The sequence below is a fragment of the Periophthalmus magnuspinnatus genome, chromosome 7 (assembly GCF_009829125.3).
Source record: "Periophthalmus magnuspinnatus isolate fPerMag1 chromosome 7, fPerMag1.2.pri, whole genome shotgun sequence".
NCBI lineage: Eukaryota > Metazoa > Chordata > Actinopteri > Gobiiformes > Gobiidae > Periophthalmus > Periophthalmus magnuspinnatus.
This window is the reverse complement of record NC_047132.1, coordinates 33,284,773-33,298,929: the sequence shown is the minus strand read 5'-3', so window position 1 is coordinate 33,298,929 and position 14,157 is coordinate 33,284,773. Positions and strand designations below refer to the sequence as shown.

Below are 14,157 nucleotides of genomic sequence, written 5' to 3'. Positions count from 1 at the left end.
TCTAGCGTCGCCTTTTGGTCATTTCTAGCGTCGCGTGGTCATTTCTAGCGTCGCGTGGTCATTTCCAGTGTCCCGTGGTCATTTCTAGCGTCGCGTGGTCATTTCTAGCGTCGCGTGGTCATTTCTAGCCTCGCGTGGTCATTCCTAGCGTCGCGTGGTCATTTCTAGCCTCGCGTGGTCATTTCTAGCCTCGCGTGGTCATTTCTAGCGTCGCGTGGTCATTTCTAGCATCCCGTGGTCATTTCTAGCGTCGCGTGGTGGTCATTTCCAGCGTCGCGTGGTCATTTCTAGCGTCGCGTGGTCATTTCCAGCGTCGCTTGGTCATTTCTAGCGTCGCGTGGTCATTTCCAGCGTCGCGTGGTCATTTCTAGCGTCGCGTGGTCATTTCTAGCGTCGCGTGGTCATTTCTAGCGTCGCGTGGTCATTTCTAGCGTCGCGTGGTCATTTCCGGCGTCGCGTGGTCATTTCCAGTGTCCCGTGGTCATTTCTAGCGTCACGTGGTCATTTCTAGCGTCACGTGGTCATTTCTAGCGTCACGTGGTCATTTCCAGCGTCGCGTGGTCATTTCCAGCGTCGCGTGGTGGTTATTTCTAGCGTCGCGTGGTCATTTCTAGCGTCGCGTGGTCATTTCTAGCGTCGCGTGGTCATTTCTAGCGTCGCGTGGTCATTTCTAGCCTCGCGTGGTCATTCCTAGCGTCGCGTGGTCATTTCTAGCCTCGCGTGGTCATTTCTAGCCTCGCGTGGTCATTTCCAGCGTCGCGTGGTCATTTCTAGCGTCGCGTGGTCATTTCTAGCGTCGCGTGGTCATTTCTAGCGTCGCCTGGTGGTCATTTCTAGCGTCGCCTTTTGGTCATTTCTAGCGTCGCGTGGTCATTTCCAGCGTCGCGTGGTGGTCGTTTCTAGCGTCGCGTGGTCATTTCCAGCGTCGCGTGGTCATTTCTAGCGTTGCGTGGTCATTTCTAGCGTCGCCTTTTGGTCATTTCTAGCGTCGCGTGGTCATTTCCAGTGTCCCGTGGTCATTTCTAGCGTCGCGTGGTCATTTCTAGCGTCGCGTGGTCATTTCTAGCCTCGCGTGGTCATTCCTAGCGTCGCGTGGTCATTTCTAGCCTCGCGTGGTCATTTCTAGCCTCGCGTGGTCATTTCTAGCCTCGCGTGGTCATTTCTAGCGTCGCGTGGTCATTTCTAGCATCCCGTGGTCATTTCTAGCGTCGCGTGGTGGTCGTTTCTAGCGTCGCGTGGTCATTTCTAGCGTCGCGTGGTCATTTCTAGCGTCGCGTGGTCATTTCCGGCGTCGCGTGGTCATTTCCAGCGTCGCGTGGTGGTCGTTTCTAGCGTCGCGTGGTCATTTCCAGCGTCGCGTGGTCATTTCTAGCGTCACGTGGTCATTTCTAGCGTCGCCTTTTGGTCATTTCTAGCGTCGCGTGGTCATTTCTAGCGTCGCGTGGTCATTTCCAGTGTCCCGTGGTCATTTCTAGCGTCGCGTGGTCATTTCTAGCGTCGCGTGGTCATTTCTAGCCTCGCGTGGTCATTCCTAGCGTCGCGTGGTCATTTCTAGCATCGCGTGGTCATTTCTAGCCTCGCGTGGTCATTTCTAGCGTCGCGTGGTCATTTCTAGCATCCCGTGGTCATTTCTAGCGTCGCGTGGTGGTCATTTCCAGCGTCGCGTGGTCATTTCTAGCGTCGCGTGGTCATTTCCAGCGTCGCTTGGTCATTTCTAGCGTCGCGTGGTCATTTCCAGCGTCGCGTGGTCATTTCTAGCGTCGCGTGGTCATTTCTAGCGTCGCGTGGTCATTTCTAGCGTCGCGTGGTCATTTCCAGCGTCGCGTGGTCATTTCCAGCGTCGCGTGGTGGTCATTTCCAGCGTTGCGTGGTCATTTCCAGCGTCACGTGGTCATTTCTAGCGTCGCGTGGTCATTTCCGGCGTCGCGTGGTCATTTCCAGTGTCCCGTGGTCATTTCTAGCGTCGCGTGGTCATTTCTACCGTCGCGTGGTCATTTCTAGCGCCGCGTGGTCGTTTTTGTTACTGTAATGTGACTTATTTCCTTTTCAGAGGCTCGTGGCTATGAACGTCCCTCTGCACCACGACGGCACCGTGACCTTTAACGCCACTCTGTTCGCTCTGGTCCGAACTTCACTCAAGATAAAGACTGAAGGTTTGAATAAAAACAAATGTACAAATATGTTTTTCTTTCGCTCGTTATTGTAATTACATTAAAGGGCCGATATTCCTCTATTCTCTCGTCTGTTTCTGTCTCTAATGTTGTTTCCTCGTCACACACAGACCTGGAGTTGTGTTTTTTTGTTTCATTCTCACATGTTTAACACACAAACTTGCAGATTTAGGCTGAGTTCTTCTTCTCTCAAACTGAAAACACTCTGTTCCACCTTGTGATGTCATCATGTGGTGATACAGGAAGTGCTCCACTGTGTTTTTAAACTCCACACACCTTCATTTATAGAATCATTTGGATCATTTCAGCTCCTGGAGTTGTCTCTTATCTCGACTGAACTAAAGGTAAAAGGAGGAGTTAGCTTGAAAACTCCCACTTGATGACATCACAAGGTGGAACAGAGCGTTTTGATCTTGATGAGATGTTCCAGACTAATAATAAAGTGTCACTCAAACATGTGTGAATGAAACAAAACACAACTCCAGGTCTGTTTGTGAATAGGAAACAGCGTTAGAACATGGATTAACGCTTTAATTGATATTTTTATTACATTTTAACATATCACAGTCCCTCCCTCCTCCCTCCTCCCCTACAGGTGGCGCCAGTGAGCACAGGGACAAAAACACAACTTTTACAAACACAAACACACTAGGATTAACACTTTCTTATACATCCTCTCTCTCACACACACACACACACACACACACACACACAAGTACAAACCAATACACAATGTGAAAAATAACCATAGTTAAATAAACAAAAATAGATAAATAAATAAATAAATTCCCTCTTTTTAGCTGCTCTCTGTTGTGACCATCTACTCCTCGCCACAAAACAATCGTCACTAATAATATTTGATGAGAAGCCGCGCTCCAGATCAGACATTATTTATTAACTACAATAACAGAAGTTTATAATGGAAGTTTTAATTGTAATAAATTATTAATAATTGTCTAATTTATATAATATTACATCTCTGTTATACGTTTTATTCTACTAATAACCTTTATGATCTGCGCGTTTTTTCCTTTATTATTACTTTGATGTCTGGTCTAGAGTTTGACTTGTTTCCCTGTTTCAAAGGTCAGAGGTCAATAAGTCATTACATAGATCCAACATATGTTTTAAAGCCTAAGTTTGATCCTTTAAATGAGAAATGTCTTACAGCAGCTGCTTAAATGTGTCAAATGTTGGAGGATTATCTTTATTCCAATTAAATAAAATGCATTTTTGGATAAGTAGACTCCATTTTGTTTGTTATAGAACCTTTAAATGAACCCGTTAGCTCGTTAGCTCGTTAGCTCGTTAGCGCTAATTCTAATAAATGAAATGAACACCTTTGTACCTTCGTCTTTCTCAGGAGCCATTGACCAGCAGAATGAGGAGCTGAAGCTGATCATTAAGAAGCTCTGGAAACGGACCAAGCCTAAACTCATAGATGAAGTTATTCCTCCCCCTAGAGGTTCGTTTGGAAACTGCACTATTTCATTATGTAACATGATACACTAGAATCACACATTTGACTCATGTTTTGTTTTTTTCCAGGGGATGAAGTGACCTGTGGGAAGTTTTATGCCAGTTTCTTGATTCAGGATTATTTCAAAAAATTCAGGAAGAGAAAAGAACGAGAGAGAAAGTCCAAGAAGAAAGACAAAGCTGCATCTTTACAGGTGAAGATCTCATGATTGTCTATGTCTAAAAACTGAAAAATAGAGAGGAGGAGAGAGAAAGAGGAGAGGAGGAGTGAGGCAGCAGGAGGGAGGCGGAAAGAAGAAGGAGCCGAGGGAGTGGAGAGGAGGAGAGAGGGAAGAAGAGAGGAGGAGAAGGAGGAAACAGAAAGAGGAGAGGAGGAGAGAAAAAGGAGAGGATGAGAGAATGAGGAGGGCAGGAGAAAGGGTGTAGAGGGGAGGACAGAAAAAGGAGAGGAGGAGAGCAGGAAGAAGAGAGGGGGAAACAGAGAGGAGGAGAAGGAGAAAAAGAAGAGGAAACAGAAAGAGGAGAGGAGGAGAGAAAAAGGAGAGAATGAGGAGAGCACGAGAAAGGGTGTAGAGGGGAGGACAGAAAAAGGAGAGGAGGAGAGCAGGAAGAAGAGAGGGGGAAACAGAGAGGAGGAGAAGGAGAAAAAGAGGAGGAAACAGAAAGAGGAGAGGAGGAGAGAATGAGGAGAGCAGGAGAAAGGGTGTAGAGGGGAGGAGAGAGGAGGAGAGAAGGAGTGAGGGAGGAGAGGAAGAGAGAGGGGGAAAAGCAAAGGAGGAGAAGAACTTTTGACCCCAGATCTCATGACTGTCTCTGTCTAAAAACTGAAAAATAGAGAGGAGGAGAGAGAAAGAGGAGAGGAGGAGTGAGGCAGCGGGAGGGAGGCGGAAAGAAGAAGGAGGCGAGAGAGAGGAGAGGAGGAGAGAAAGAGGAAAGGGGGAGAGGAGGAGAGAGAAAGAGGAAAGGGGGAGAGGAGGAGAGAGAAAGAGGAAAGGGGGAGAGGAGGAGAGGGGGAGAGAGGCAGTGGGAGGGAGGCGAGAGAGGGAAGAAGAGAGGAGGAAACAGAGAGGAGGAGAAGGAGAAAAAGAGGAGGAAACAGAAAGAGGAGAGGAGGAGAGAATGAGGAGAGCAGGAGAAAGGGTGTAGAGGGGAGGGGAGAGGGGGAGAGGAAGAGAGAGGGGGAAAAGCAAAGGAGGAGAAGAACTTTTCAGCCCAGATCTCATGACTGTCTCTGTCTAAAAACTGTCGACTCTTGAGCTGAAATGGGGAAAAGCTTTTGTTTATTTTGCTTCATAAAAACAGAATCAAACATTTAAACTCTCTCCACTGCAGCTCTTTAATAATGTGAGATAAACATTTAGAATCAAACTGCTCCTGTTTTTAATGTTTTAAATTGACTTATGCAGCTGTTTGTGTTTGTTTAGTTTATTTTTTGTTTGTCTTGTTTCCATCGGCTTTTCCAGTTCAAAACACAATATTTTATCTTTCCAAAATGGCGTCTGAATAGTTTCACTCTCTAGGACGTTTTAATCTCATCTCAAACTCCTTTTTCTCTTCTCCACAGCAAGGCCTGCGCTCGCTTCAGGACCTGGCCCCGGAGATGCGTCTGGCCATGGACCTGGAGGACGAGGACGCTCTGGACGGGGAGATGACCGGAGACGAGGTGTTCACCAGCGAAGCCACGTCCGCCAACACCACCCCCGCCGCCACGCCCATGCCCCCCATCGAGACGCTGGTGGAGCAGACCTCTGTGTTCGTCGAACCTTTCCTCAAACCGGCCAATGGGATCGAGGCGGCGGACCACGTGATCACGGAGCAGGTGACCGGTCTCAGTGACGCCGAGAAGCCGGGATCAGAGCTGGCAGGGGTCAGCGTGGTCAGTGTCCAGCCGCTCAGGTCTGACCCGCTGCCGGTCCAAAGGTACGTCTGTTCTGCTTCACACGTCACGTTAAATGTACAGAGTGTTAATTAGATATTTTAATCAGAGCGGTGTTTACAAACCGGAGATCAGGTTTCGGATTTTAGATTTAAAAACAACGACTGAACTGAAACGTATTTTAAAATGTTGAAAATGTTTTTGTTTTTTTAAATGCAGAAGAGAGAGGAAAAGTGTCTGGTCTTTACTTTAATAATTAAGTTTTACAAAAATACCTGTTTGTTTTGACAAAGTGTCGTCCTCAGAGCAGCGTCGGTGTAAAGCAGCTCTTTAAATAGGCCGCAGGTCATGTGATCAGGGTCACATGACAGGGCTATAGTCGGACACGCCGCGACAAAAATAGACGTTATTCCATTAAACGGGTTTATAGTGAAACGCAGTAACAAAACGCAGTGTAACGTGTGTTCAGCAGCGCTCAGTTTAGTTACTTAAGTGAAAGTACAGATGCTGGAGCAAAAAAGTACACAAGTAAAAGTAAAAGTATCACGTGAAAAAATCTGCTTAAGTAAAAGTATCAAAGTACCTGTTTAAAAATGTACTTAAAGAGTAAAAAGTAGAAGTATTTTGCGCAGATCTTAAGATGTTATACAGCTTTAAATATGGAGATTTTGATAAAGATTTAAGATTAATTTTGTCAAAAAAAAAAAGAAAAGTTAATCAATTTTTTTTCCATCTGTTTTTATTTGTATATTTTTATTTGATCAAAATGTTTGTTTGTGCTGAACGTGTTAAAAATAAACCCTCAGCCTTTTCAGCAGGTTTCACACAATAAGAAAAAAATACTTTTACTTTTCAGTCCTGTTCAAAAATGTAGTGTAGTAGAAAGTACAGATACTGCTCTCAGATGTACTCAAGTAAAAGTAAAAAGTACACACTGTAAAATGTACTAAAGTAAAGTACAGATACATAAACTTCACACTCCCGTACAGTACTTTACTACTTTTACTACTGACAGTGTGACATAACGCTCAGGGGATTTGTGATTTTAAAACATAATTGACAAATGAAATACAAATCATAATTCTCTCTGTGCAGGATGTCAGAGTTACCACCTACGCCCACTTCACCCCCTGTTCTGCCCCCTGCCCCGCCCTCTGCGTCGCCCCCTGCCTCGCCCCCTGCCCCGCCCCCTGCCCCGCCCCCTGCTGATGAGACGGTGGTGACACAGGTCGTGACGGAGGAACCTGCCCCAGAACCACAGCCTCCAGCCCCAGACGCACAGGAGCAGGTGCACCACCACAGTGAAGTGGGCGGAGCTACTTTAGCATCCGACAGGTAAAAACATCATTTATGTCTAGACAGAAGAAACCGCAAACTCCGCCCCGTCCGCCCCGTCCGCCCAGACACAGCACAAACCGTCATCGTGTCCTTAAAGGCAGAATATACATTTTATACACGTGACATAAGTGACATAAATGTGGTTGATTTCTGTTTGTTTTTGTGACTTTAGTTCAGTTTTACGATGTTTGTTTTGGGTCACGGGTCTATTATCCAACCAGAAACCTGCATTTTTTATTTATTTTTTTATTTTTTGGGGGTGTGGGGGAATCTTTTTATTATTTTTTTTTATCTTGATTTTGTTACTATACAAATAATTTAAAAAAAAATTGCCAAAAAAAAAAAAAAAAAACCCTACATGAGCTGCTGACTTTGGTTTGCCAAATTCAGCTGATAAAAACTATTTTGTGTCATCAGTTTGAGCGAGTAAAAGTACTGATACAGAGGTACAAAGTTACTCGAGTAAAAGTAAAAGTATCAATTCAAAAATCTGCTTAAGTAAAAGTATTTAAGTACCTGTTTAAAAATGTACTTAAAGAGTAAAAAGTAAAAGTATTTCACAAGTGTTGTTCATTTGTTAAAGTGTAAATGTAGATATTGATAAAAAAAATGACACAAATTTTGTTCAACAGAAACAATAAGAATCAAAGTCTTTTATTTCTCTTCTTCTTTTGTTTTATTTATTTTTGTTTTTCTCAAAGTCGAAGCTTAAACTCTTAAACTTTATTCTGGATGTTTCCACAAACACGGTAAAAATAACCCCTCAAAAAATCAGATGAAAAGTACTTTTACTTTTCAGTCCTGTTCAAAAATGTAGTGTAGTAGAAAGTACAGATACTGCTCTCAAATGTACTCAAGTAAAAGTAAAAAGTACCACTGTCAATAGTACTTAAGTAAAGTACAGATGCATAAATATTTTACTTAAATATCCCATATTCCTCTATTTTCTGATCTTTTCTAATGTCATTTCCTCGTCACAAACAGACCTGGAGTTGTGTGTTTTGTTTCACTCTCACATGTTTAACACACAAACCTGAAGATTTACGCTGAGTTCTTCTCTCAAACTGAAAACACTCTGTTCCACCTTGTGATGTCATCATGTGGTGATACAGGAAGTGCTCCACTGTGTTTTTAAACTCCACACACCTTCATTTATAGAATCATTTGGATCGTTTCAGTCCTGGAGTTGCCACTTATCTCGTCTGAACTAAAGGTAAAAGGAGGAGTTAACTTGAAAACTACCACTTGATGACATCACAAGGTGGAACGTCGCATTTTGATCTTTGTAGATGTGACAGACTAATAATAAAGTGTGACTCAAACGTGTGTGAATGAAACAAAACACAACTCTGAGGTTCTTTTAAACGTCCTGTATATTTCCGTCCTGTGTGTCTGCAGTGGGTCTGGGTTCCCTGACGCCGCGTCCCCTGTTGCCCCGGAGACGGTCGACCACGGCCACGGCCTGGACAGAGCGAGCAGCTTAGGCGAGATGCCGATCGACACGCCAAACGCCAACGGCTTCACTCACGGGTTCAACGGCACCAGCGTGAACGGAGAGATCGTCGCTCCCAGCCCCAGTCCTTATCCCAACGGGTACAACGCCAACGGGTACAACGCCAATGGGTACAACGCCAACGGGTACAACGCCAACGGATACAATGCCAACGGGTACAACGCCAACGGGTATGCTGGGTACAGTGAGAATGGCAGCGTCATGAGCGCCAACGGAAACGGCAGCACTGTGAGCAACGGGCAGAGCTCCAACGGGTACAACGGAAACGGATACGCCAACAACCAGAACGGCAACGCCCAGTTTGTGCGGAGACGACTGCTGCCCACCATCCCGAAAGGTAACGCCGTCTCAAAGCAGGAAGTGACGGAGTTAAGAAGGAATGATGTCATAGCTGAATTTACACGTCCAGTGAGATTCCAGTCGCATTATCATTTTTAACGATGTCGAACTAAACAGAAGCAGAATTTGACCTTTTCTGAAGAGTCGTAGATACAAAACTGTAACAGCACACGCTAAAAAGAACACATGCTAAAAAGAACACACGCTAAAAAGAACACATGCTAAAAAGAACATACGCTAAAAAGAACACGCGCTAAAAAGAACACGCACTAAAAAGAACATGTGCTAAAAAGAACACATTTTACTTAAAGAACACCTGCTAAAAATAACACAAGAACACGTGCTAAAAAGAACACACGCTAAAAAGAACATGTGCTAAAAAGAACACATTTTACTTAAAGAACACATGCTAAAAACACATACTAAAAAGAACATGTGCTAAAAAGAACACCTGCTAAAAAAGAACATGTACTAAAAAGAACACATGCTAAAAAGAACACCTGCTAAAAAGAACACCTGCTAAAAAAGAACATGTACTAAAAAGAACACATGCTAAAAAGAACACCTGCTAAAAAGAACATGTGCTAAAAAGAACACCTGCTAAAAAAGAACATGTACTAAAAAGAACACATGCTAAAAAGAACACCTGCTAAAAAGAACACCTGCTAAAAAAGAACATGTACTAAAAAGAACACATGCTAAAAAGAACACCTGCTAAAAAGAACACGTGCTAAAAAGAACACATGCTAAAAAGAACACACGCTAAAAAGAACACATGCTAAAAAGAACACACGCTAAAAAGAACACATGGTCATTAAAGAAATTACCATATTTTTTCTACATTGTTGCCGTGTCCAGCCAGAACCACAGACTTTCACAAAACCAGAGGATCAGGAGCCGTTTAATGTTTGTAAAACGGTAAAAGGGACTGACGGCTCAGGCAACGACTTTATTTCTTTAGGACTTTAGGATTGTAAATAAGTCTCATAGTGATGTAGTTTTACTGTCGTTTTGTCGTATTTTATCGTGGGGTTTGTAGGACACTGATTTAAAACATTCATTTATTTCATAGATTCATTTATACATACATTATATTATATTATTATGTTTTACACTTTATATAAACAAAATAAATCAGTTTGTTCAGTTTGAATGTTCTGCTCTTTTTTCATCGTTCTTGTTACTTTTTGTCGCAGGTCGTAAACCCGCCTTTAACTTCCAGTGTCTGCGGCCTCAGAGCAGCGTAGACGACCTCCCCATACCTGGAACGTACCAAAGAAACGCCTCCCCCTCCAGAGCTCGACTACAGGTGAACTCCTGAACTCACCTGTGTTTTCTGCTTCTATCTAGTGTGTTTATATATCTGTGCCGACTTTTAGGACTTTGGGCTGGTTTGGGCTGGTTTAAAACTGGTTTAGGCTGGTTTAGAACTGGTTTAGGCTGGTTTAGAACTGGTTTAGGCTTGTTTAGGCCTGGTTTAGGCTGGTTTAGAACTGGTTTAGGCTGGTTTAGGCCTGGTTTAGGTTGGTTTAGAACTGGTTTAGGCCTGGTTTAGGCTGGTTTAGGCCTGGTTTAGGCTGGTTTAGGCCTGATGTAGGCTGTTTAGGCTTGTTTAGGCCTGGTTTAGGCTGGTTTAGAACTGGTTTAGGCCTGGTTTAGGCTGGTTTAGGCCTGGTTTAGGCTGGTTTAGAACTGGTTTAGGCTGGTTTAGAACTGGTTTAGGCTGGTTTAGGCCTGGTGTAGGCTGGTTTAGAACTGGTTTAGTCCTAGAATAGTCCTAAATACATCTGATTAAGACTTGGTTCAGTTCAATAAAGACACTTAGAAATCTAAAATAATTATTATTTCCTTAGTTGTGGAAGTAAAACTATTGAGAATGACAGTGTAATGTTTTTGTGTGTGTTTAACTGGGCTGGTTAAACTTGTTTACGTCACCTATATAACCTTTACTACAGTCGTAGTGTTTAACTTTTTTCCTCTTCTTCATGTCTTCATGTCTTCATGTGTCTTTAAGGTCCAGCACAGCCTCGACTCTCGGCGAAGCAGTGTCTCGTCCCTGTCCTCATCTTCTTGGGCGAACACGACCGCGGCTGGCACCACCCCCGTCCCGTCAGCGGTCGCCCCCTCAGGTCGGAGGGGCAAACTCATCTACACCCCCATGCTCCTGGTGGACGAGGCCACGGGCACCTCCCAGCCTCTGTGGAGCGGTGGGACGGCCAGTCTCCCGTCCAGGAGCACCCCGGGGTGGTACCCCAGTCAGACACGCACCTTCACCACCTCCAGGACGCCCCCGGTCAGCCACAGTTTTATCGACAAAGGCAGTGCAGACAGTCTGGTGGAGTCGGTGAGTAAAAGTCAGCCTTGTGTTTTTGTTAGAATACGACTTTTATCATATGGAGAGAAAAAGATGAAGTGTTTTTAAGTTCTACTGTCAGCCTTTTTTCACGGAGTCGCCTGGCTGGAGAGATCTGTGGCTCCTGAGTCCACTCAAGCTCCGATTCTCTGAAAAAGTGCAGAGCCGCTCTCCCTGCTCCATTCATTGTGTTTTGGAAATGACCTGAGTTGTGCTAAAATAAAAATATTTAAGTCCCTGACAGTGGACAAGAAATTACAGACCGATAATCACAGGCATGACACAGACATGCTAGCAAGAACAAATATGCATGTCCCATGCCTACGGCATGGGTTGCTAGGATACAGGAGTCTGTGCAGGAGGCGTGAAGCGTGCAACTTCGCCCATGCACTCATCGTTGCAGAAGCAATAGGCCCTACGCCCTGTATGGGCTCGGGCCTAATAATAATAATAATAATTATATATATATATATATATATATATATATATATATATATATATATATATATATATATATATATATATATATATATATATATATATATATATAAAATACTTAATTTTGTTAAAGCTACACTATGGAACTTTTCTGATGGGGGATCCGCAACCTGCAACACGACATACACTGGTCCCTCATTTATCGCGGGGGTCACGTTCAAAAAATAACCTGCAATAGGGGAAATCCACGAAGTATCAGCTTTATGTTGTACAATTATTCGCTCTGTTTTTGTCTGTAAAACCCCTCACCACACACTTTATACACTTTTCTCACACAGGCGTTAACATTTTCTCACATTTCTCTCTCGTTTAAACTCTCTCAAAGTTCAAACCTTCGTAGGCGTCTTTGTCGGTGCAGAACGTTTCATCGACATTGTGGGTTTTGTCGGGGAGAAAACAAATCGCAAACGTACAGCACTTCAGAGTCACACTGAGATCCAACGTTTATGTAAATTTGTCTGAACACATTCTGTACTGGACAGGAGACACGGCACGGAGGAGACTGATGGACAATGGTCTACAGTCCAACAGCCAATCAGGACGCACGACACAATGGTCTACAGTCCAACAGCCAATCAGGACGCACGACACAATGGTCTACAGTCCAACAGCCAATCAGGACGCACGACACAATGGTCTACAGTCCAACAGCCAATCAGTACGCACGACACAATGCACGTTCACTGTAAAAAAGCGTGTAAAACTGCACCAAAAAAATCAGCGAGACCACGAAAGGTGAACCGCGATATAGTGACGTACAACTGTAAAGTGAAAAACCGACCTGTAACTTGGAGACAGATACATTTAATGCCATACTGTGGAATATTTGGGGGAAAAAAGTAAAAACATTTCCGTGGAGAAGCAGTTTGCCGTCCTCAACTGGAAAAGTAGGACGACAGTTTGTAGAGTGTTTGTCCGCTGGGGTTGGAATCCTGCGACGCATCCACTGACCCACAGGTTGGCGGTTCGATTCCAGCTCGTTGTGTCTTTGAGCAGGACACTTAACCCCCCTCGCCCCAGTGTCTGTGTGCGCTGGTGTGTCAGTTTGTGTGCAACTGGGCGAGTGGTTCCTTGATGTAAATCGCTTTGAGCCTTGAAGGTGGAAAAGCCCTATATAAAGATGTGACCTTCTACAGCTGCTCTACTTCCTCATCGTGAGATTAGACACTGAAGCGTCTCTAATAAACACATTGGGTTGTTTTATGTTTTTTTTGTGCGTTTCTCTTTGTTCTTACGGGGACGCTGTAATGAAGAGCCCCTGTCTGTGTGAGAAAAGTGTATAAACTGTGTGGTGAGGGGTTTTCGCAAAAAAAACATAGAGAATAATGTAAAAACTAAAGCTGATACTTCACGGATTTCGCTTATTTCGGGTTATTTTTAGAACGTAAGCCCCGAGATAAACGAGGGACCAGTGTACACCATTGTTGCCTTTTTAGTGTGTTAATAATCTTTATACTTTTCTCGTCTTTATCCGAGTGTTTGAACTCACAAAACACTGGCGTAAAGTGAATTATGCACAATATTGAGGTTATATTGGAGTCTAAATGTGAATGTATATTTTTTCCACTGTTGTGATTGGTTGATTACTCATGAGGGGCGGTCCCTTAACTTATATAACAGGAGCGTAAGGGCCTGACGTCAAATCTGAAGAGCGTCAGAGGAACCCAAACGTTGTGTTAATAAAAGTGAACCAAGAGTGAGACAGTGTGCGTCTTTTTAACCTTTCGCTCTTTGTTCTTGTCTCCATCAGATTTTGATCTCCGAGGGTCTCGGTCTTTACGCTCGGGACCCCAAATTTGTGAACTTTGCGAAACGTGAGATCGCAGAGGCGTGTCACATGAGCCTGGACGAGATGGAGAACGCCGCCACCGACCTGATCGTCCGAGGAGCCAATCGAACCCTGTCCCAGTACGAGGACGAGCTCGCCGACGAAATAAACTGTGTCGTTTCGTACTAAAGTCGAACAGGGAACGTTTTTGAGACATAGTGTTTTATAATGAAGCAAAATATAACTCAAAATATTTACTCAGCCTAAAATATGAACAAAAAAGAGCCGTATTGAGCTTGTGTCTCTATGGTTCTCATCTCTGTGGATCATTCTGTTATAATTTACACATTTTAAATCACAATATTCATCTAAAACGATTTTAAAAAAGAAACAAATCCGCTGACTTCCACGTTAGAAAACGGCAGTGTCCAATAGGAGCTGACGTCGCCGTAAACGTCATGAGAATAAAGAGTCGTGTAGCTGTCGGCGCCCCCTATGGACAGACGCACGTCGCACTAGAGCAGAGCGTTTTTTACATTTGTACCAAAATGACGACGCGACGCTGCCGAATCCTACGAGTATCAACGATTAAGAAAATAAAACTGGAGAAGGAAGTGCGGACGTCACAGTGGGCGTGTCACAGTGGGCGTGTCACAAAATGGCGTCTTGAAAATATTGGATTAAAGATGAAACTCAAACATGAATCAGTCCAAAAACAACTTCAGAGGAAAAAATTAGAAGAAACGACTTGAACACAACAGTTTGGAGATTAGATCTGACTCGTTGTGTCATTTGTTCTCTGCATTTGACCCGTGTTTCAGT

At 44.0% G+C, this 14,157-nt stretch overlaps 2 protein-coding genes across 2 annotated transcripts in view; both read left to right on the top strand.

The window, feature by feature from the left end:
* cacna1fa (calcium channel, voltage-dependent, L type, alpha 1F subunit a) overlaps positions 1-13,530 on the top strand; it is a 51,638-nt gene extending 38,108 nt beyond the window's left edge. Inside the window, exons 38-46 of the mRNA XM_055222775.1 lie at positions 2,051-2,153; positions 3,535-3,636; positions 3,720-3,844; positions 5,215-5,570; positions 6,622-6,861; positions 8,263-8,714; positions 9,913-10,025; positions 10,737-11,060; positions 13,318-13,530. Of these exons, the coding sequence (XP_055078750.1) occupies positions 2,051-2,153; positions 3,535-3,636; positions 3,720-3,844; positions 5,215-5,570; positions 6,622-6,861; positions 8,263-8,714; positions 9,913-10,025; positions 10,737-11,060; positions 13,318-13,524 (2,022 nt within the window). The 3' untranslated portion in view covers positions 13,525-13,530. The remainder of the gene's footprint in view (positions 1-2,050; positions 2,154-3,534; positions 3,637-3,719; positions 3,845-5,214; positions 5,571-6,621; positions 6,862-8,262; positions 8,715-9,912; positions 10,026-10,736; positions 11,061-13,317) is intronic.
* Positions 5,329-14,157, top strand: part of prickle3 (prickle homolog 3) — a 118,419-nt gene continuing 109,590 nt past the window's right edge. Inside the window, exon 1 of the mRNA XM_033968942.2 lies at positions 5,329-5,333. The gene's annotated coding sequence lies outside the window, so the exon portion shown is untranslated. The remainder of the gene's footprint in view (positions 5,334-14,157) is intronic.